The sequence below is a fragment of the Cetorhinus maximus genome, chromosome 5 (assembly GCF_964194155.1).
Source record: "Cetorhinus maximus chromosome 5, sCetMax3.hap1.1, whole genome shotgun sequence".
Lineage (NCBI taxonomy): Eukaryota > Metazoa > Chordata > Chondrichthyes > Lamniformes > Cetorhinidae > Cetorhinus > Cetorhinus maximus.
This window is the reverse complement of record NC_135883.1, coordinates 116,739,356-116,760,655: the sequence shown is the minus strand read 5'-3', so window position 1 is coordinate 116,760,655 and position 21,300 is coordinate 116,739,356. Positions and strand designations below refer to the sequence as shown.

The 21,300-nt window shown below is 40.6% G+C and overlaps 1 protein-coding gene across 1 annotated transcript in view; it reads right to left on the bottom strand.

Moving 5' to 3' along the window:
- Nucleotides 1-21,300, bottom strand: part of map7b (microtubule-associated protein 7b) — a 120,872-nt gene that overhangs the window by 6,769 nt on the left and 92,803 nt on the right. The window contains exons 11-16 of the mRNA XM_078542343.1: nucleotides 20,755-20,914; nucleotides 17,504-17,687; nucleotides 7,847-7,948; nucleotides 5,692-5,742; nucleotides 5,546-5,612; nucleotides 1,509-1,650 (exon numbers count right to left, since the gene is read on the bottom strand). Coding sequence (XP_078398469.1) covers nucleotides 1,509-1,650; nucleotides 5,546-5,612; nucleotides 5,692-5,742; nucleotides 7,847-7,948; nucleotides 17,504-17,687; nucleotides 20,755-20,914 — 706 coding nt within the window. The remainder of the gene's footprint in view (nucleotides 1-1,508; nucleotides 1,651-5,545; nucleotides 5,613-5,691; nucleotides 5,743-7,846; nucleotides 7,949-17,503; nucleotides 17,688-20,754; nucleotides 20,915-21,300) is intronic.

Below are 21,300 nucleotides of genomic sequence, written 5' to 3'. Positions count from 1 at the left end.
AGGCAGTCTTCACATTTTTCATGGAACCTCATCCACAGGCGCGATGAGGTTTTATGAATGATTTTAAATTTTCTCAAAAATTTTTATTGACATTAATGCACATGTCCCAGCTCATGTGACAGTTTCACATGAGGGGACATGTCATAAAACTAAAGTGTTGAAAAAATTTTTAAGTTTCAACTGTTCACTAATCTCCCTGAGGCACCTCCAAAATGGCAGCGCGGACATGATCGGCACCCCCAATTGGGTCCGCGCCCACCCCCGCACAACCTCTACCACCCCACCTCCTCCTCCGACGTGGGGGAAAATTCTACCCATGGTTGTCGTTGTTGGAGGTCAGTCATCTCAGCTCCAGGACATCACTGCAGGGGTTCCTCAGGCTAGTGTCCTAGGCCCATCCATCTCTAGCTGTTTCATCAATGATCTTCCTTCCAGCATAAGGTCAGGAGTGGAGATGTTAGCTGATGATTTCAGAATGCTCAGCACCATTCCTGATTGCTCTGAAGTAGTCCATGTCCAAATGCAGCAAGACCTGGACAATATCCAGGCTTGGGCTGACAAGTAACATTTGCGCTACACGAGTGCCAGGCAATGACCATCTTTAGCAAGAACGAGTAATTGGCTGTCACTTATATTGATTAGCTGCCAGGTATTTCCTACTAACAAGATGCTACCATCAAGCCAAAAAGATGTTCTGCCAATCACACAAATGTGTAATGTGGTATATGAATTTCAGTGCCAGTGTGATGCAAGGTATGTAGGCCCTACATCCCAAAGACTGGCAGATCGTATCAAACAGCATATCCCTTCCAGTGTTTGCAACAGGCAAGGTACAGAACATATCAAACCAGCCTGTGCTTGTAAAACTCAAAACAGAGTGTCCAACATTAGATGCGATTCCAGGATTGAACAACATTTGCTAAATAATCCTCAGTGTGCTAAAAATTACACTGACAATCAATTTAAGATCATCAGCCAGGCTCACAGTGTGGCACATTTGTTTGTACTGGAAGCCAGATGTAGTAATACACAGGGCCCTGAACTTTGCATACAAAGAACGTGTACACACATTACACCTGTTTCAGCTAAACAAAATGCCTCTACCAATCAGAGTCCACTTGCCAACCAATCAGCACTCTCTTCTTACAGTATGAATAGTTGTTCCTTTTACATTTGGTATTCTTGCAAATTGTCCAGGAGTTCAAAATGAAAAGCTTCAACAAAAATGTCTCTTTTTTTCAGCAATACTCTACTTCATTTGTTACATTATGCAATTACAAGGATGGGAGAAAGCAAACTCCAATGCACCTCTTTTCTTCTGTATGGCAATTCTGATGTTCTTACTGGATGTAAGAGCTAAAACTGATAGAGTGGCTTTCCTCAATATGCTTACCTTGTAGTCAACAACATTTGCATTATGCTTTTGGCGATTCCTTTCAATGAAATTTAGATTTAGACATGATATTTAAATACTAGAAAATTATTATTTAAGTTCGTACTGCTCTTACCATTCTTTATCTATTTGAGAATGATCTACAAACTCCCTCTTACTGTCCACTTCTTGAATAACCGACTCTTGATTGGCCACTTCTTCAGGGACTTTCAACGTTGTTTCCGTTTCAGTTGTTAAGTCAGGATTCTGGTTGGATGCTGAAAGGAAAATAAAAACTGTTTCTACAGCTACTTCATATAAATTCTACATCAAGTATAATACTGCAATAACATTAGATCCTTTGTATAATATATTTATTAGCACTAAAGTACTGTAACATGTTATATAGAATTTACAGCACAGATACTGGCTATTTGACCCGAATAGTTTGTGCCAGGCCTTATGCTGTAGAGCAGCCTTCCCCCATCCCACTTCATCTAATTCTATAAGCATATCATATTTCTTTCTCCCTGTAGCTTCCCCTTTAATGCATCTCAGTTAATTGCTTCAGCTATTCCTTGTAAAAGAATTCTACATTCTAGAAACTTTTTGGGGGAAAGTTTCTCTTGAATTCCCAATTGGATTTAACCAAGTGGCTAACTTATATTTGTGGTTCTTAATTTTGATCTCCCCAACAAATGGAAGCACCTTTTCCATATCTATCTTTTCAAGGAAGTATATACTTGCCTCGGCAGGGTGGGGAGGTGGTGTAATGAAGGTTCACTAGATTAATTCCTGTGATGAAAGGGTTGGCCTGAGACCGAGTAGAATGGACCTATATTCTGGAATTTAGAAGAATTCGAGTCGAGCTCAATGGAAACACGAGATTTTAAGTATGAAGGTGGCAGATTGTTAAGAGCGCAGCGAGTCTGAGTTCTTAATTCTGGGAATTTGATAAGTGAGGGGATTTTAAGGCTTGATCTCCTTCAAAAATCTAGTCAAGTTTGCATTTAGCATATAGCTTAACTGTAACAGAAAATTGTGGTCGCTTTCAGTGTAAGTCAGTGATAAACATGCTCCATGCTGAGAGGCAGCTGCAGTTAGTTAAAACTGTTTCCCTACCCAGCCATCCTTTGACTTATCTCTGTAGAATTTCAGCCAGTCTAAATATAGGAGGTTTTGCAGACACGCAAATGGAAGTTGCACGAAGGTGTTAGCGTGTCTGAGTGAAGCAAGGCCGAGTACTTGACTCTGAGAATTTGCAAAGTAAGGGGATAGATCTCTATCGATCAATCTATCCCAGCCTTGCTGCCAAGCAAGCTGCCACCTTGTTGCGACTTCTGTTGCGTGTCTGCAAAACCGCCTCTATTTATATTAGCTGAAATTCCAGTGATCTGAATTAGGCACTGCTGGCTACAGGCCCAGTTCTGACTAGTTACCAAATTAACTAACTGCAGCTGTCTTTCAGCAAGGAGCATGTTTATCACTGACAAAGACTAGAAGAAACTACAATTTACTGTGACAGTTAAGTTATACACTAAATGCAAACTTGACAGTAAAATTCAAGAGCTGAAGCTCAGAGGCATTAATTAGGTGAGCAGGTAGGTGATTGTTTGGTAACTTGCGGTGTTTTTTTTCCAATCTCTCTAACTGGGGCAGTAGTTTAAAACTGGGCAGACAAACATATTGCATTTATAGGTTAACTAGTTAAACTCCATAATATAACTACGGATAACTGTTGAATGATATTTCTAAACTTGAAACCCAATTAATTAAATAAAACACAATAAAGATGGAAGGGCAGGTGATGTTTTGCAGCTGTAGCAGGTGGGAGCTGGTGGACACCTGTGTGACCCACAGGAACCACATCTGCATTAAGTGCCTAAGCTTGAGGAACTTCGGATCAGAGTTGATGAGCTGGAGTGTGAGCTTTGGACACTGTGATGCATCATGGAGGGGAAAGTGACCTGGACATTTTGTTCAGTCGGCAGTCACACCCCTTAGGCCAGATAATTCAAATTAGGTCCGTGGCCAGGGACAAGGTGGTAAGAAAGGCAGGCTTAGAAATCCAGAAGGTACCAATGGAGGAGCCTCAGCCCTTGCAATTGGCCAACAGGTTTGATACTTTTGCAGCTTGTGTGAACAAGAGTAGGGGCCACAGAGAGAGTGAGCAAACTGACCACAGCATTGTGGACCTGGGGGCCATTCAAGTGTGGAGAGTGAAAAGAAATGTAGTTGTAGTAGGGGACAGTATAGTTAGGGATATATATACTCTCTGCAGCTGAGAGCATGAGTCCTGAAGGCTGTATTGCCCGCCCGGTTTCAGAGTTAAAGACATCGCTTGGAGCTTATGATGTGGCAGGTAATGTGGATTTGGTCCGCCTGGCGCACAAGGGAAACTTGGCCATGCTATCACAATGGATTTGCAATTTGTATTTATTACGAGAAGATTTGTGCATTGAATTCAGAAGTAATGAGCCCACTAACACCTTTAGGAGATTTAAAAAATTAAATTAAAAGATTTATTAACAAAAAAGAATTCAAACACATACATAAGATTACAGTTACTTGATATTATAACAAATCCCAAAATTCCTAATTAACCCGACTCCCAACTACACGCCCCCTTTAAGGCAACAGTCCAAAATAGATTTTAAATTTAAATAGACAATCCAGCATGGTTACCACAGCACCCACACAACATTGGAATTCCAAAGGCTTTTAACACAACTTTAGTTACTGAAGCAGCACTTCTGCAGAGTAGCTAGGTCTTCTTTCAAGTCTGTCACATGGTGTACCTTCCAAGATTTTACATGGCTACACCACACATAACTTTCCATTCTCCTTTATATATATTTCGCCCTCTTCAATGTGTAAAATATCATTGTTCTACATGTCTTCGGAAATTTACTTCTCCCATAATATAAAAATCTTTCATGTTGTCAATATGGCCTCTTTCCTTTTGGGAAAAATAAACATAATAACCTTGCCCTATTTACCTTGTTAGTTGTATACATCTTACCATCCCTTTGAAAATCAAACCACCTCTTCACTTATCTAAAAATGCAAATTTCATTCACTCCTTATCTACTGACTCTTAGACTCTAGCTCACTCATTAGCATTTCAAATGCCCCTTTTTATACTTGACTCTTCTGATAATTTCAACCTTGCAGTCTATCTGACTCTAATTCAATTAAATCAGTCACACAGACGCAACCATAAACCTACCTTACAATATCCCACAGCACTATTATGAAAAACATGATAGTTTCGTAACAAGCTGGAGAGAAACTTGGAATGGGAGGGGAAGGGTCCAGTTGTCATGGTCCATGTGGGGACCAATGACATTGGTAAGACCGAAAAAAATGGTTCTGCTGAGTATGAGCAGATAGGAGCTAAATTGAAAAGCAGAACCAAAAAGTTAATCATCTCTGGATTACTACCTGAGCCACAAATAAATTAGCATAGGATAAATAACATCAGAGAGTTGAATGCATGTGAAAAATGGGTTTCAATCCACGAGGTACTGGCTTCAGTGCTGGGAAAAGAGGGAACTGCACCTCTTTGGGACAACCTTCGCCCAAACAGTGTCCTGGCAAATCATTTAACTAAGACCGTAAAGAGAGTTTTAAACTAAGTGGGGGGCGGGGAATGTTCACATGAGGGGAGATTTGAAAAATTGTAAAGAAACAACAAGGTAAATAGTGGAGGGTAAAGATACAGGTAGTTATAACCAGAGTATGACAGGAAAGGAAACTGCATACAAATGTAAGAGTGCACCAGAAAAGATGATCAAAGTAGGGAAAATGGTAAAAAGACAGAATTAAAAGCCCCTTTTCTAAATGCATGCAGCATCCAGGAGTCAGTGCAAGGAATGTGCTGCAAGTCTACCTTCAGGTTGCCATCCTCAGTTCTGATAACCCTTTCAGCCAATCCCCTCAGATTCCTGCTCATGTAGGTTGTCAGGCTATTATAACTGTAGGTATGGATTGAGCATGGCCACATTCAAGTTCTCTTGAAAACAAACGTTTCTGTGCTGTAAGAATTCTATGATTCTGTGAAAACCATTCACTCTGTTCTAGATTTGAATCCAAAGTCTAGAATTGAAGGGCCAAAGTCTAACTGCATGACTGAATATCCACACACCCTCAATTTTTACATTTTGGCCTTACCTTCAACAGATGCTAGTTTAGGTACTTCGCCATTTCTCTGCTCAGTGGGTCTTACTTGATTATCCTTCTGTTAAAAGAAAGTGGAGTATGAGAAAATGCTCAGGTACAAACTACTACCTCAAAACTATATTGGTAATTTTGGATACCTTTTCAGAAGCATCAGATCTTCTTGTTCTTTTCATAATTTGCTCAAGTCTCTAGAAAATATAAATTCAATCAATAATACATCAATAACTGCAAACAAAAGTATGTAAAGTTTCAATATGTGCTCATTGCTCTAAGTACTAAGCAAAGTAAATAATCTTGCGCAATAGAATTGCACAAAAATTACCAGACAGAAGGCTTTTATTCAGCCAATCAATAAACTTGTGTCAGAAGCATCTACTAATCTCTTTTTACTGCCCCTTCCTTATCTCAAATAAATGGTTAAGCAATATTCATTACTGATTCAACCAACAGTGGCAATTATCTTCTATTTATTTTCAGAAAATTAGAGCTTTTTGAAATCTTTAATGGATCTCTTTAACCTTTTCTGTCCTAGTGAAAATACTCCCCATTTTCAGCCCTTCCTTATAATTACATCTTATTTCTAGCATTATTGCAGTTCATCATATTTGTATCTCTTCTATGGCTAATATTCTTCCTTTAATAGGGTGACCAGAACAGCATTCAACATTCTAACTATTCTAACCAATGCTTGTACAAATTCAATGCCCTTGTGTATAAAATCTATTAATGGCCTTTTCTACCTTTCCTTCATGTTGATTGTGATTAGAAAAATGACCGCTAGCGTGCAGGGCCTTCTCCCCCAATCTACAGACCCAAACAACTGCCAGAAATCAAGAGCAATCTGCCTTAGCACACTGATCTATACTGCTCTTGGTAGCCATACCAAGAAAACTGGATGCAATAAAACACTCCTTCTGCAAGCACCCTCCAAATGTACGATTGTTAATAAAATATATTTGACAATGGGTAAATCTAAGCGATTTAGCGATGCGGGCTTAAAGGGCTGAGCATTTAGGGTATTGTTCTTCTTTATCCTAAAAATATACTAGTTCAAATTTCTGGAAATTGAACCACATCTGCCAATCAGCTAGTTCAACTAATCTGTTCATGTCTCCTTGCTATCATCCAATTATTTAGTCCACCTGATAGGCAAAAAACCGGCCACAAATGGCTTGTGCAGTGCTTTGTCATATTATTATTCGTTTCTCAATCCAGAGCTTCCCAAATTTTTTCCCAATGCAACCCCATTTTGATGCTTCAAAATTGGCATTACCCAACAAAAAAAAAAGCAGGATAACATCATTCAATATTTAATTATTAAAGTTTCATTCATTTAAAATAAACATACATCACATACATATGTCAATCAGGAGTTTCTGCACAAGGGCTCCTTCCTAGCCCCACCCCTCACCCTAATCCTCCAACTGCAGCATGACCTCCCTCCCCCACCCACTGACCTTCCAATCAGGGTTCCATTGATTGATGCAGCTCTCACATGCGACCGTAATGTGTGGGACACGTAATGTCCCCTCCCTCCCCAATGAACTGGGGCCAGAAAAGAAAAATCAGATGCACTCATGGCAGGTGCTGATGTTGCCTCAGAGTTCATTCCCTCCCCTCCTCTTCTCAGCGAACCAGGGCCAGGAAAAAAAAATTGGGGTTGCAACCCACAGTTTGGGCACCCCTGACCTACCCAGTCCACAGTACAAAATAGGTGTCATAGTTCAATTAGCAAATAGACTTGACGTTTCGAGTCCTCATGACCCTTCAACAATCTGTTGAAGGGTCATGAGGACTCGAAACGTCAACTCTTTTCTTCTCCGCCGATGCTGCCAGGCCTGTTGAGTTTTTCCAGGTAATTCTGTTTTTGTTTTGGATTTCCAGCATCCGCAGTTTTTTGTTTTTATAGCAAATAGACTGTTCTGTGCAGAACACAGTAATATTACTCCAAATATTATCTACAGCCTGGACTTAATTTAGCTCATTGCAGCTGGGATGACAATAAATTTGCTTCAGCAATTCAGGTCAAGGGAGGGGGAAACAAAAAGCCATTAAATTAGGGTTGCAATTTGTAAATGCTGTCGAGCAACTCTTGCTGCAAACTGCAAGTGAATGAATGTCAAGCGTGAATGTCCCACATCCTATCGTTAAACTTCTTGTGGACGTTCCTCTTTAGGCCAGTGAAAAATGTCCATTTCTTTGAGTCAAGGGGGTGGCCAGCAATTGCACTGACACCCACCATGACTTCCAGAGACCAGAGAAAAATATTTTTTTTTAAATGTGGCATTTTACCTTTTTCCTTTCCATACGCTCTTGTTCTTCTTTCTGAAAGTGCTTTTCACGTTCTATTCGCAGCCTCTCAGCTTCTTCTCGAGCACGAGCATCTTCCTCTTTCTGTAAATGTTGCAATGTATCAGATTAATCATCTTAACAATTGTAGTCAGCAATCTTAGAACATTGTTTATAAAGCCTGAATACGTCAACAAGAAATAGAACTCACAAAAACCATGGACAAGAATTACAAAAATAAATGCAAAGATGTTATGAACTATTAAGGGGGCTAACTAAACAATTGTACAAAACAGTCTTAATAAAAAGGATAACAATAGGTGATCTTTCAATGATCCAAACAGACTGTGAAATTAGATACAAACTTGAACACAACTAGATTTTAAAACTAAAAATCAAATGGAAGTTAGAAATTTCGATCAATCACGAGATAGTATTAATCAACATAGAGGGCTGTAACTTCTGAACTCCAAGGCCTGAATTTTCCCGTCGGCGATTTGGGGGGCGGGGCCCGCTCGCCAACAGGAAAATGACGCGGAACCCCTGACGTCAACCCGGTCCATTTAAATATTGAGGAAGGTGGGTGGACAGCGAAATCAGCTGTCTGCCCACCGACCTGTCAATGGACAATTAAGGCCATTGACAGGATAATTAAGGTAGTTAAAGGCCCTGTCCGTCCAACCTTAAGGTTGGTGGGCAGGCCAGGAGCCCCGGCGGGCTTCTGATAATACATGAAACCTCATCCACTGGCGGGATGAGGTTTCATGTCCGTTTTTAAAAACTTTAATAAAGTTTATGTGCTTCTTATTAATATGTCCCACCTCGTGTGACATTGTCACATGAGGGGGACATGCTAATAATTATATTTTTCTATTTTTAAAGCTTTTTAGAATGTCAGTAATCTCCCTGAGACAGCACTTAGTCTCAGGGAGCAGTGCACTCTATCGCGTGCATACGCGAAAGAGCACACTTTGACAGTTGGGGAATCTCTCCCCCTCCCGCACAGGAAGCGCATAGCGCTTCCTGTTGGGCAGGCTGCTGGGCGGGCCTTAATTGGCCCGCCCACTCAAAATGGCGGCGGGCCCCATTTTGGTGGCGGAGTTCAGCTGCCCACCCGCCACCGAGCCGGTGGGGCCCGCCCGCCAACCAAAGGCAAAATTCTGCCCAAAGACAGAGCATATGGGGAGTATCTCAAAGGTGCGCTGGACCAGACCACATCCCTCGGAAGTTCCAGGTAAGGGGATGGCACAGCAATTGCTTGGGAAATTCAAACTTCCAATGGGCAATTGCCCTGTACTGGGAACCATCTGAAAATGCAATTTAAATTGCAAAATTCGGATGGTTCCAACCGTCATACAGCAATAGTTACCCAGAAAAAGTTTAAAAGAATTGAAACTACTTCCAGCTTCTGGGTGACTATAGCACTGACCCCCCCCGCCCCCTGCCGAGACTGTGAAGTCAATACAAAGAAATAGTACAATTTTGCTATGTGCTTCAATCTTTTGAATTATCTGTGAGGTCTGAGGAAAGAGGTACAGAAACCTATATATCCTAAAACAAGAGAAAGACTGCCCCAGTCATCGGGCTGATAACGGCCTTTGCCCTCGTCAGAAACACAGGAGCTTATGGTTACATCTGCACAAGCGAATGGGTCCAACACTGGATAAACTTCTGAAAATATGTTGAGCTACTGGAGGTGGATGATGAGCTGCACTGCCCACTCAATTGGTTCAAAACAGTTAACTCACAGATGATGAATACAGCACCCTAGCAGTTGTATTACTAGACTGGTAAACAGGGTACAGTAACATAATGGTGATTTTACTGGACTAGTAATCCAGAGGCCTGGACTAATGCTTCAGAGACATGAGTTCAAGTCCCACCACAACAGCTGGGGAATGTAAATTCAATTAGTTCATAAAACTGGGGTAAAATGCTAGTCTCATTAAGAATGATCATGAAACCATTGGATTGTCCTAATGTTCTTCAGGAGGGGAAATCTACCATCCTTACCTCTCTGGTCTACATATGACTCTAAACCAATAGCAATGTGGTTGACTCTGAACTGCCCGCTAAAATAGTCAAGCAAGTCATTCAGTTCAACGGCAATTAGGGTTGGGCAACAAATGTTGGCCTTGCCAGCTTCGCTCAAATCCCAAGAACAAATTTTAATAAGTGTTCAAATCCCATTGGGGCAGTTTTAGTTCATTGAAAAAGTCTCAAAAAAATTTCAGAGACTGGCGTGACATTGTATTGCGGGCCCAATGCCATCATACCCTATGTTACGTCTGCATGGTTTTTGGGACCGGTGGGGGTGGTAATAGCTGCTCTCACTTATAACTAAAGCATGCGCTTCATTGTAACTTGATTCCAACATTAACAAGTGACCCAAGCTTCAAGATTGAGGCCCAATCTTCACTGATTAGGAATGGGGGAGGCGGTGGTAAAATGAGAAAGTGAAATAGATGTATAGATTCAGGCCAATGATTGCAAAAATTTTCAGGCACTGTGTTTTATTAAGATGGCACTTGCCATCAGAACTGAAATTCTTATATAATGTATTAAAGGGGATACTGCACTTCAAGCCAATTGAGAGCACTTGTTACAATATAGAAAGGATTCCACACAACTTGTTTGCAATGAACTAGTCTTTTGGGTCCTACCCATTCTAGGGAAGGACATATGGAGGGATTACATTACTGGCACGTTGATCCGATTGTGTGGTGATACTGTATGGTGAATAGTGGTCGTGCAAGAATGGATAGATAACAACGACTCCGACACAATCCAGTCAGCCGCCGAGCCAGTGCAAGGCATTTTGCCCAGAGATCAAACTGACAATTTGCTACCAGCATGTCATGCCCAAGGGTCTTGTCACATACTGCATGAAACCACTGCAAAGACAAGATTGATGACAAACACTTTTCAATCAGAGTTTTAATTACCTGTGGAAGATGTGAGGGAATTAACAGCATTGTTAAAGGCAGTTTAAAGTGATTTACCATGCCAGGATCGTGGAACAGGAGTGCAACCTTTAACCTGAACACCGATGTGCAACACAATGGGCAGAATTTTGCCGTCGGCAAGCAGGGGGCGGGGCCCGCTCGCTGAGGCATAAAATGACGCGGAACCCCCAACGTCATCCCGGCCCATTTAAATTTTCAGGAAGGCGGGGGCGCAGCAAAATCAGCTGCGGGCCCGCCGACCTGTCAATGGCCAATTGACAAGATCATTTAAACAATTAATGGACCTGCCTGTCCAACCTTAAGGTTGGCGGGCAGGCCAGGAGCCCCGGCGGCAAATAGAAAAAACATGAAACCTCATCCACGGGCGGGATGAGGTTTCGTGCAGGGTTCTAAGAAGTTTAATAAAGTTTTACTGTAATTTATGAACATGTCCCAACTCATGTGACATTGTCACATGAGGGGGACATGTTAGGGAATTTTTTTTCTTCTATTTTTAATCTTTTTCAATGTGTAAGCGATCTCCCTGAGGCTGCACTTAGCCTTACGGAGATGTGCGCTCTTTCGTGCGCATGTGCGAAAGAGCGCACTCTCGCTTTTGGGGAATCCCCCACCGCCCACACAGGAAGCACACAGCGCTTCCTGCTGGACGTCACGCTGGGCAAGCCTTAATTGGCCCGCCCACGTACAATGGCGGTGCAGCCCAGCTCGCTGGTGGGGATCAGCTCCCCGCCCGCCGGAGATTGGGTCGGGCCCACCCGCCCGACAGGCAGAAAATTCTGCCCAATGGATTTGCTGAGCCACTGTGGATGCTAAGATCAGTCTAACTATAGGGTGAAGTATCATTAATTAGACCAAAGATTTGTGACCACACTGAAAAGAAAGGGGCTATATAGCAAGTGCAAGATTTAAAGAAAGAATTCTGCTCAAAGAACACGTGTCTCTCTTCATCCTTCTTCCATTAGGCCTATGTGGTGAGGGAATTTGTAAAGCAGATTCTATGGGCATCTGCTGGCTGCATTCCCTTAATTTGTCAGTTATGACTAGAATCATTGGCCTCAATTTTAACCCCATCCTCCACTCTGGCAGGTTAAGAGTTAGATGAGGAGTTAAAATCTTAATAATGATGCTACCTGCATAATACAATAGCATAATATTAATGGCGATGAATCAGGCCATCAACAAGGCTGCAGTTAAATGCAGGTGGGGGTGAGGATGGCGTTTGGTAGCCCTATCTAACATGCAAAAGTTAAGGCACAGTGATTTCATCAGAACCATTAACTGCCAGCCCAGCAACAGAATTATGAAAGGAGGAGCCAACTAATTGGCAAAGGACAAGGTAAGTTTAAGAAAATTATTTCAGTTTGAACTCCGTGAGACAGAAGGAACACTAGCCACCAGGCCTCTCCAGCTTCAACTCTCCCACTGATCATGCTGGATCACACCTTCTACCTTTCCCACCCCCACCACCAATTCCTCATTACCTCCAGATCCAACTGCTGGAGACAGTTCCCACAAGTCCCCTGCTGCAGCCTCCTGCCACCAAATTCCTATTCACACCTGCTGGTCAGATTGTAGATATCCATGACGGGTAGAAACTCTTATTTTAGAAAAAGAGGTCATGCCAATGGATTGGCAGGGCCTCCCCATCCTTAAACCCTCCAGGTGCGCCACTCCTACTGGGCTCATTCGCACTGCTCCCACCCTTGTACAAATCAAACCCATAATTTTTAACTGATTTCACCAAGTAGCTGATGGCTTTGTTTGTAGTGTTAATTCAGTCATGCTGCATACTTGGATGATTCCTGGGCTATAGACCCCTGTTTCCTCAAAATTTGCTCCTAAGCGCAATTCTGAACATCTGAGGCAGGAGCTCCTAATGAAAATGGTAAAAGGGAATTATGCTCCTGTATGTAGAACAAGGTTATCTATCACCTACAATGAACAACTGGGAATATGCATTAGGGTTGTTTCAAGGCAATTTCTTGGGCTATGTTTTGGAAGCTTTAGTGGATAATTATGCTATTTGATCATCCAGGAGAGTATAACCTAGAACATAGTAGGTGCTAATAGTCACCAGGATTACTTTAACAGAACTGCAGTTTCAGAATGAAGGGACCCATGTACCTAGATAATTACTTAAATGGAGGAAATGTGCATAATCTAGCCTGATTTACACATAATTAGCTGTAGTTGATATTGCAATGCTCTCAGCAATGAAGGATGTATAAAGGTTCCTAGACTGAGCAAATTCCAAGCATCAACTGAAGTCACTGATTCACCAGGATAATATGGTGCTGGTTTTTGTTGGCACCAAAAATCAGCAACGTCCAAGGTAATTAAGACAAGGTTTTCCAGTATTTAAAGTCTTTGGCAGATGCTGGGACAGACACACTGACCAAACTCTGCAGCACTTTGCTTTTAATGCAGATAATGTATTGCATGGCTCAGTGTCAAAGGGCATACGCAACTAAATCTCAGTTGGATTATACCCAGTGCCTATTTTAAAACTGCAGTATCTATATTAGCCTCTGGCATCCAAATGCTAATGTCCTTTTCTCCATTTTATTTGCTCACGAGATACTGCCAGCTGGTCTAAAGTTTAAATTTAGCTCAGTTGGTAGCCAAGCCAATGGATAGCAAACTGGCTAAAAAACAAGAATAAATTATGTTAAAGAAAGTTACTCAGACAGGCAGAAGATGGGAGATGGTGTTCCATAAGGACCAGTACTGAGACTGCTGCTCACAATTCATGTACATAATTTTTCCCTGAAGTACAATATCAAAATTTGCAGATCACACCAAATTGAGGAGTATAGTTAGCACGGAGGATGACTGTGGGAAAACAGCGTAGTACATTAGCCATCTTGCAGAATGAGCATGTAATTAGCAAATGAATTACGTATTCCTGAAAAAAGGCATGCTGTCATAGCATTTATGGCACACTTACAGGCCCTGTTCTTTGCAGGCAAAGAACATGTAACACACATTGTGCCTGTTCTGAACAGATATTTTCTGGTTCATTCCCAGGACAATGCCTTGACCAGAGTCAACCTGCCTTGTTTGAATTAAACAAAGCTTGGCAGATATCAGTCAGTCATCAGTTAACTGGTACATTCGCCATGGCAACGCCTCTATCAATCAGAGTCCACTTGCCAACCAATCAGCACTCTCTTCTCATGAAGTATAAATTGTTGTTCCCTTTACATTCGGTATTCTTGCGAATTGTCCTGAGGAATGCTAGACGAAAAGCTTTGACGTGTCGTTTTCCAGCAATGCTCAAGTCCTGTACTACCAAACGACTAAATTAATTTATATAGAGGCAAGTGTGAGCTGGTATATTTTTGGCAGGAAGAATAAAGTGGCCATGTACTCCTTGGAAAATAAGAACATAAATGAGGTAGAGGCAGGAAGAGATCTAGGAGTGCAAATTCAGAAATCATTAAAAGTACTAATGCAGATTCACAAAACCATAAAAAGAGCAAAGCACGGGGGTTTATTTCAGCCAGATAGAGTTAAAAGGCTAGACCCAATAGATGTCATAAAAATTATGAAGGAGTTCAATAAAGTATATGCAGAGAAATTTCCACTTATTTTTGGTTGGGGGGAGGGTGGGGGGAGGAGAAGGGGGTCCAAAACTAGGGGCCATGAATATAACAGTTATTAATACATTCAATAAAGAATGTATTATGGATGAAAATATGAAGGAAAAGGGAACAAAGATATATTGATAGGGTGAAATGAAGATGAAGTAAATAGAATTAACTTGAAAAGAAACAGAAACCTGGATAGTCCAAAACAAAATACCACTCTGCTTCTTCCATACTTCTGCAAAAATAACAGCTCAAAGTGGCAATAGCAGAAACAAGCAAAATTTAACCAGCTAAAAATTGATTGGGTCAGGACCTAGTGCATTACAAATAGGGAACAAAATTCAACACCTGTTTATCTTCAATGTCATGAAGTGATATTTATGCACGCTCAAAGCACACTGCCCAAGAACTTAAGATAGACTATATACCCACAGCATATGGAGGATGCAGATGAAGGAGCGAGATTTAAGCTGCATTTTCTGAAAATTAAATGTGGCAAACACCTTCTCCGCAATATATGAGTTATCTTGACAATAAATCATACAGCCATGGTTACCAAACCAGCATATGGTTCACATTATTAAACACATTAACTACTACTTGAGGGTCACTACAATGATTCTTATTTCCATGAGTGGAGCATAGGCCAGGATTTTCCAGCCCCATCGAGGAGGAACACACCGTGGGAGATTTGGCAGCCCTGCCAAAAGTCCATTGACTTTTGGCAGGACTGGATGATTCTGGCAGTGGGCTGGGCCAGAAAATCCCGCTCAATCTTTCAAATTTAAAAAGAACACAGATTGAGACGGTTGTGTTAAATAGACGCAAGCTCAATTATTCTCCCAAAAAAAATTCAGATTCTAGTGGATCGCAAACGTTTTCCAATTTTACATTATCTCACACGAAAATTCCCCAAAATGTAATCTAATTCTTTACTGAAAACAGACTGCTCCCTGTGTTTACTAACATTCGGCAACTTCTGCTCAGAATAAAAAAATTCCAGGACCTATAGCATTGCTACACACAGAGCATCTGCTCCTCATGTTACGGAGTGTTAGGGCCTGTTTAGCACCCGTGTGAAGTGTACCTCATGCTCCAGAAATATCTGCACACCAGTTGTGCAGTCAGCTTATTAAAAACATGAATATTGCAGCAATGATACCTAGAGAGTGAAGACACCTAAAGAGTGCTCCAGGTGTTCAGGTAACATGGGAACTATGAGTTTTCAGTGTTGTGGTTTATTCTTTATTGGGGGAAATGTGTCTGAAGCAGTTTTATTAGATTTTTCTTTGCTGAACTGCTGGTTTTAGGGAAAGGAAGTTACTGAAAGCTTCTTAAAGTAGTGCCCAACCAGCTATTGCCTGTTCCCCAAGGAACGCATTGTGCATTGCTTCCACAGGAGCAATTAATATCATTCTAATCATTCCTTTCTATTTCCTCCTCCTTCAGGTACGATGCCCTAAGAGGGCACTGCGACCATGGGCTTCTATTGGAATGGTCCATGATTATACTTGGCAAAGTACTGCAATGGCTTGCCATTGCTTTATGCAGTATGGCTGACAAGGAAATTCTCCACATTTAATGCCTGCCATCAGGCATATTGGAAGGATTTACAGGCTGATAATCAACCTGTTAGGCCATATTATGAATGCACCTTCCGTAGCCATCAGGTCCTGACATGGGACTTGAACGCAGAGCTTCTGGCCCAGAAGCAGGAACACCACAAGACCTCCTCCTTCTATTTACAGCAAGAAATAGGATAGGAGCACCATGGGAGGAATGCTAGCCATATATTTGCACTTTAGATCAATTAAGAATAGTCCTTATAAAATCAACTGGTGTTTACAGGCTAAATTATATTTGGATGTACAAGAAATATTCTTGAGATTATAATTGTCCACAACTGGCATGACAACTGAATATGGCCCTGTAGCTATACCTGCATGCCACTGAATGACTGCCAGTAGCCATCAAGCTGACTGCTATCTTGAAACTTTTTCTCTACTGGGTCCTTCCAAGCAACAGAAAGATGTATTTGCCAAATTTCCCAAATCTGTATTGCATGGTTGCATCATATTGGTCATTGATGCCTGGTTTTCCCACGACTCTCAATTGATTACTTCCCTGAGGAAAATATGCAGCACCACAAGCAAGCTCCATACTTTTATTACAATCTGGCTAGATTCCTCCAATGTAGGGCATTATGATAACATAAATGCAGCCAATCAGATCCATACCTCTTTCATGAACAAAAATGGATATTACCGCATGGATGAGCTGGTCTGTGAACATGGGTACAGACCTGTGCACAATAATATTCATTATGCTGGCAGCTGCCAAGATCTCTTTTATAATGATCCACAGCACTGTTATTTGAAAAGGAAAGAAAGCTAAATGGTGAGGGAGAGGACCAAGGGGACTTTGGGCATGGCTGGATATTCGTTGCAAAATCCAAAGGCAAGACCTGAGGAGTGACACAATAAGGCACTTACAGCCAAGAATCAAAATGGAGCAAACCACTTGCATCCTTTAACAAGAGGCAGGTGCCTGATTGATTGGAGGAATGCTACCTTAGTGTCTTGTAAAGGTGTCCTTTATTCCTTTTACCGCAAACAAAACATTTAGCATAACAGAAAAAAATCCTAAATTTTTGCATACCCTAAATGGTATGGGGTGCAAATGCTTTGAGTGGAATCTCCTTATTCCATCCATTTGTCACATTGTGCAGCGAGTAGTTGATGTTCCTCCTCTTCCTTATCAGAACAGCTTTGAAAGCAGCAGCAGCTTCTAGAATCCTTGTGGTCTCATGCATTCAAGTCATCAGCTGCACTAATGTTTAAATTAGCTGACCTTGCACTTTAGTAGAAGGTCAGCTCATTTCACTGCATGTACTAACAGCACTAACAAACAGTGGTCCCATTGCCACTGCACCAAAACCACAGTACTAGCACTTTAATGATCAGCAACATTCGAATATTAATTGCATTTACTTCTCTTTGTAACTAGTTAATATGATTGAAACTCATCTAATTTGTGGACTTCAAAAGTGATAATTAAAAAGTACATACTATGGCATTTACAGGAATAATAAACTGAAAACTTACTTGCTTTTGCAAACGTTCTGTTTCATATCTCTCTCTCTGAGCCTTTTCCTCCAGAAATTGATGTTCCTCTTCAAGTTTTTGTTGTGCTTCTTGAAGTCTTCTTTCTTCTTCAAGTCTCCGAGCTTCCTCTTCACGACGAGCTTTTTCTTCAGATTTTCGTCGCAGCATTTCTTCTCTCATTTGCCTAAATTTAACAGCGATCCATGAACATTTTGTTCAGACGTGCAAAACAAAAGTGCACCACTTTGGATATATGTGTTTCCTTTAGAAAAATTTTTTTTTTAGAAGATTATTTTCAATGAAGGATACTTGAATTTTTTATGAAGGTTCCCACCTGAAGCTTGGTAGCCAACTCTTATCTTACAAATGTTAACTGATATCTTGCATCTTTTAATTGTGACAAGAATAATGAATACTGGAAATAAAAACAAAAGGCTGGACATACATGGTGTGTACAAAGGCCATCTGGGAAACAGGGATACAGCCAGAGCTGTATCAGCAGTAAAGAATATGAATTTGCCTGAAATGCCTCGAAATATTAACATTGGAGATATTAGCATAAAAGTGCCAAACCTGCTCTCATTTAAATAAAAAATATACTCAACTCCCAGTTTGGGATAGTTTCAGAAAAGGTTTACCAAGCAATTGTCTACCAAATAAAATATCTAATTAGTATTGAAAAATATGTTGGGAAATTTTATTCTGAATTGCAACAGTGAAACAAAAAATAAATCATTTGTGCTTGATTTGTTTTAAATCTGATCAGCTTCCTTTCTAATGTCACATTTACATATACATTCCGGCACTCTATGAAATGACTTTTATTGTGTACTTGGCTGCTATTTAAGATCATTTGGGGAAAAGGTCATCTGATTTATCACATCAACCACACCCAGATGATGCATAACCAGTTACACCACTAATCTATCCACAATAATTCAACCTCTAACAGACATGGTAAAACTCCCAAGGCCAATTTAGAAAAAGGTCTGGATAAGGTGATTAAGTAAAGTTCCAGGAGGCTGTAGTATTCCATAAACAATTCTAATCCCAGCTAACCCATAATTTAAAGTTATTTATCTTTTTGGAAACCTGTCTACTTTACTTTTTAATATTTGCAGGGAATCCCTGCTTGATGCATGCTTCAGTAATAAATCTCAGGAGGGAATACTTCCCAATATCTAACCTTCCTCTTTGGCTAAAGATTTCAAATATGTTAATGCATCCGACAAGAACCTAATTTTGTCCTCTTTCTATAAAATTCAAATCACAGACCTCCAAGCCTGTATTTTACTAAACAAAATATTTTCAACTTTTTGAATCTTATCTTGCAGTATTAAAGCAGTATTTGTCCTTTAAAAATAAACACTGGAATCACAGCCAAGTGCTACCAAAGCTGAACTGGTTTGGACCTACTCCCCTAATGAATATTCAGATTAAATTTTTAACTTATCTATTTTGATGAAGGGTTGCAGCTGATGATTGCTGTTGCAGGTGATAACTCACCTCCTGCATTTCCCATATTTTCTGCCTTAAATGGCTATTTTACTTTCTTACATTTCTTGCTCTTTAACTAAAATATAGCTGCAGTTGAATAACTTTGTGCTAGTTAATGTTACAGCTCAAAGTTTCTCACACTACTCCCTTCACCTTTCTGGTGATTTGATCAAGGTATTTAAAACCACATTGGTTGGGGAGAAGCTGTTCCCATTGGTGGAAGCAACATGAGGAAAAATTTTATGCAGCGAATGGTTAGGATCTGGAATGCACTGAGAGTGTGTGGTGGAGCCAGGTTCAACTGAGGCATTCAAAAGGGAATTGGATCACTATCTGAAAAGGAAAAATATGCAGGACTGCAGGGAAAAGGCAGCAGAGTGGCACGAGGTGAATTGTTCATGCAAGAGGTCAGCACAGGCACAATAGGCAGAATGGATTCCTTTTGTGCTGTAACCATTCTACGAAATCAAGTCAGTCTGTATTGCATCAAGTTTTTTTTAAGTGCTTCCCCACAAACAGCAGATTTCAAAAAGCAGTGTAGAATGATTTTCTCAAGAGTAGTCATTGTCATTTGCATTGGTCACAATGGAATCTATATTGACACCAACCACTTCAAGAAATATGTGCATTCAGAGGGTCCACCCCCAAGACAGTTTGTCAAAGTTGACTATCATGATAAGCAAGTAATGAAATGGTGGTTTTGACAATACAATTTTTTAAAAAATGGGCTACCATCCTGATGGTGCTAATTATGTTTTAATTCAATAATTGCACTAGGATTGGAGGCATTGCGATGTGCACAGAAAGAAATATCGTTTCTTGCTACATAATTATCAATCGCTTACCAATCTTTTTTCCCTAGACTGCAAGTCAACTTTAGCTAGTCTGTTCATTTAAATACTTCAATGTTAAAAAGCATAAGGCAATGGCAAATTGAATTTTTGCAGTGCAACACACTGTTTCATTAGTAGGAAACTACCTTTACCCAGTGCACTATAAAAGGTGCAACAAAAACTTCCATTTATATAGTGCCTTTAACATAGTAAAACATCTCAGAGCATTTCACAAGTGCCTTATCAAATAAAAATTGATACTAAGTCACTTACGGAGAAATTAGCACGTGCAACCAAAAGCTTGGTCAAAGAGGTAGGATTTAAGGAACATTTTAAATGAGGAGAGAGGGGTAGATGAGGGAAAAGGTTTAGAGGGAGGGATTTCAAGGTTTTACAGCCTAAGCAACTAAGACAGTGCCACCAATGGGAGCAATTAAAATTGCAAGAAGAGCACAGAGATCCAAGGCTTGTAGGACTGGAAGAAACAACAGAGGTAGGGAGAGGTGAGGCCTTAGAGGGGTTTGAAAACAAGGATGAGAATTTAAAAATTGCAGTGTTGTCAAACTGAGAGCCAATGTAAGTCAGCGAGCACAGAGGTGATGGGACTTGATGCAGTATTCTGCTTTTTCATTTGCAGATGCTGGAAATCTGAAATGAAAAACAGAAAATGCTGGAAGTACTCAGCAAGTCAGGCATCTGTGGAGAGAGAAACAGTTAACGTTTCATTGACCCGAATTCGGTTTCTTTCTCCATATGAACTTGATGCAAGTTAGGCAAGCATTTATCTCCCAAGGGCAATATTGCAGGCTGGAATTCTCCATCACACATTTGATCAAATTTGGCTGAGCACTGTTTTTGAGAGTGGATTATTGAAATTTCAAGATAGCAACACCTCTAATCTATATCAAAATAATGAGGCACCTTTCTCTCTCTTCTTGTTCTCTTTTCTCTTCTTCCTCCCGATCTCTCTGTTCCCGTGCTATTCGTCGTTTCTCAGCCAGAAGTCTTGTAGCTTCTGCTGGATCAGTCGTACCTGCTGTGGTTTTACCAGGAGTAGCAGACAATATGACCTGAACAGTTTCTATGCATATGGAAAAATAAATACTGTAATTTAGATGTACTATTTAAATGTAAATTGTGGAAAAATAGTTTCACGCACCCCATGATTTCCCATTGATTAATAAAGGCAAAATTATAGGAACAGGCGGAGCACATTTAGCCCCATTTGAGCCTGCTGCACCATTCAATGTGATCATTGCTGATCTGTGACCGAACTACGTATACCCTCTTTTATCTCACATTCCTTAATACCACTTGTTAAATAAAAATATATCAATCTCAGATATAAGCTTAACATTTCACATAGCATTATAGTTCATAACTTCTACTACCCTTTGGTCTGCCTCTAATTTTTAGGCTATTCCCCTTAGCCCTGGACTCCTCATCCAGTGGATGGAGTGTCTCTAT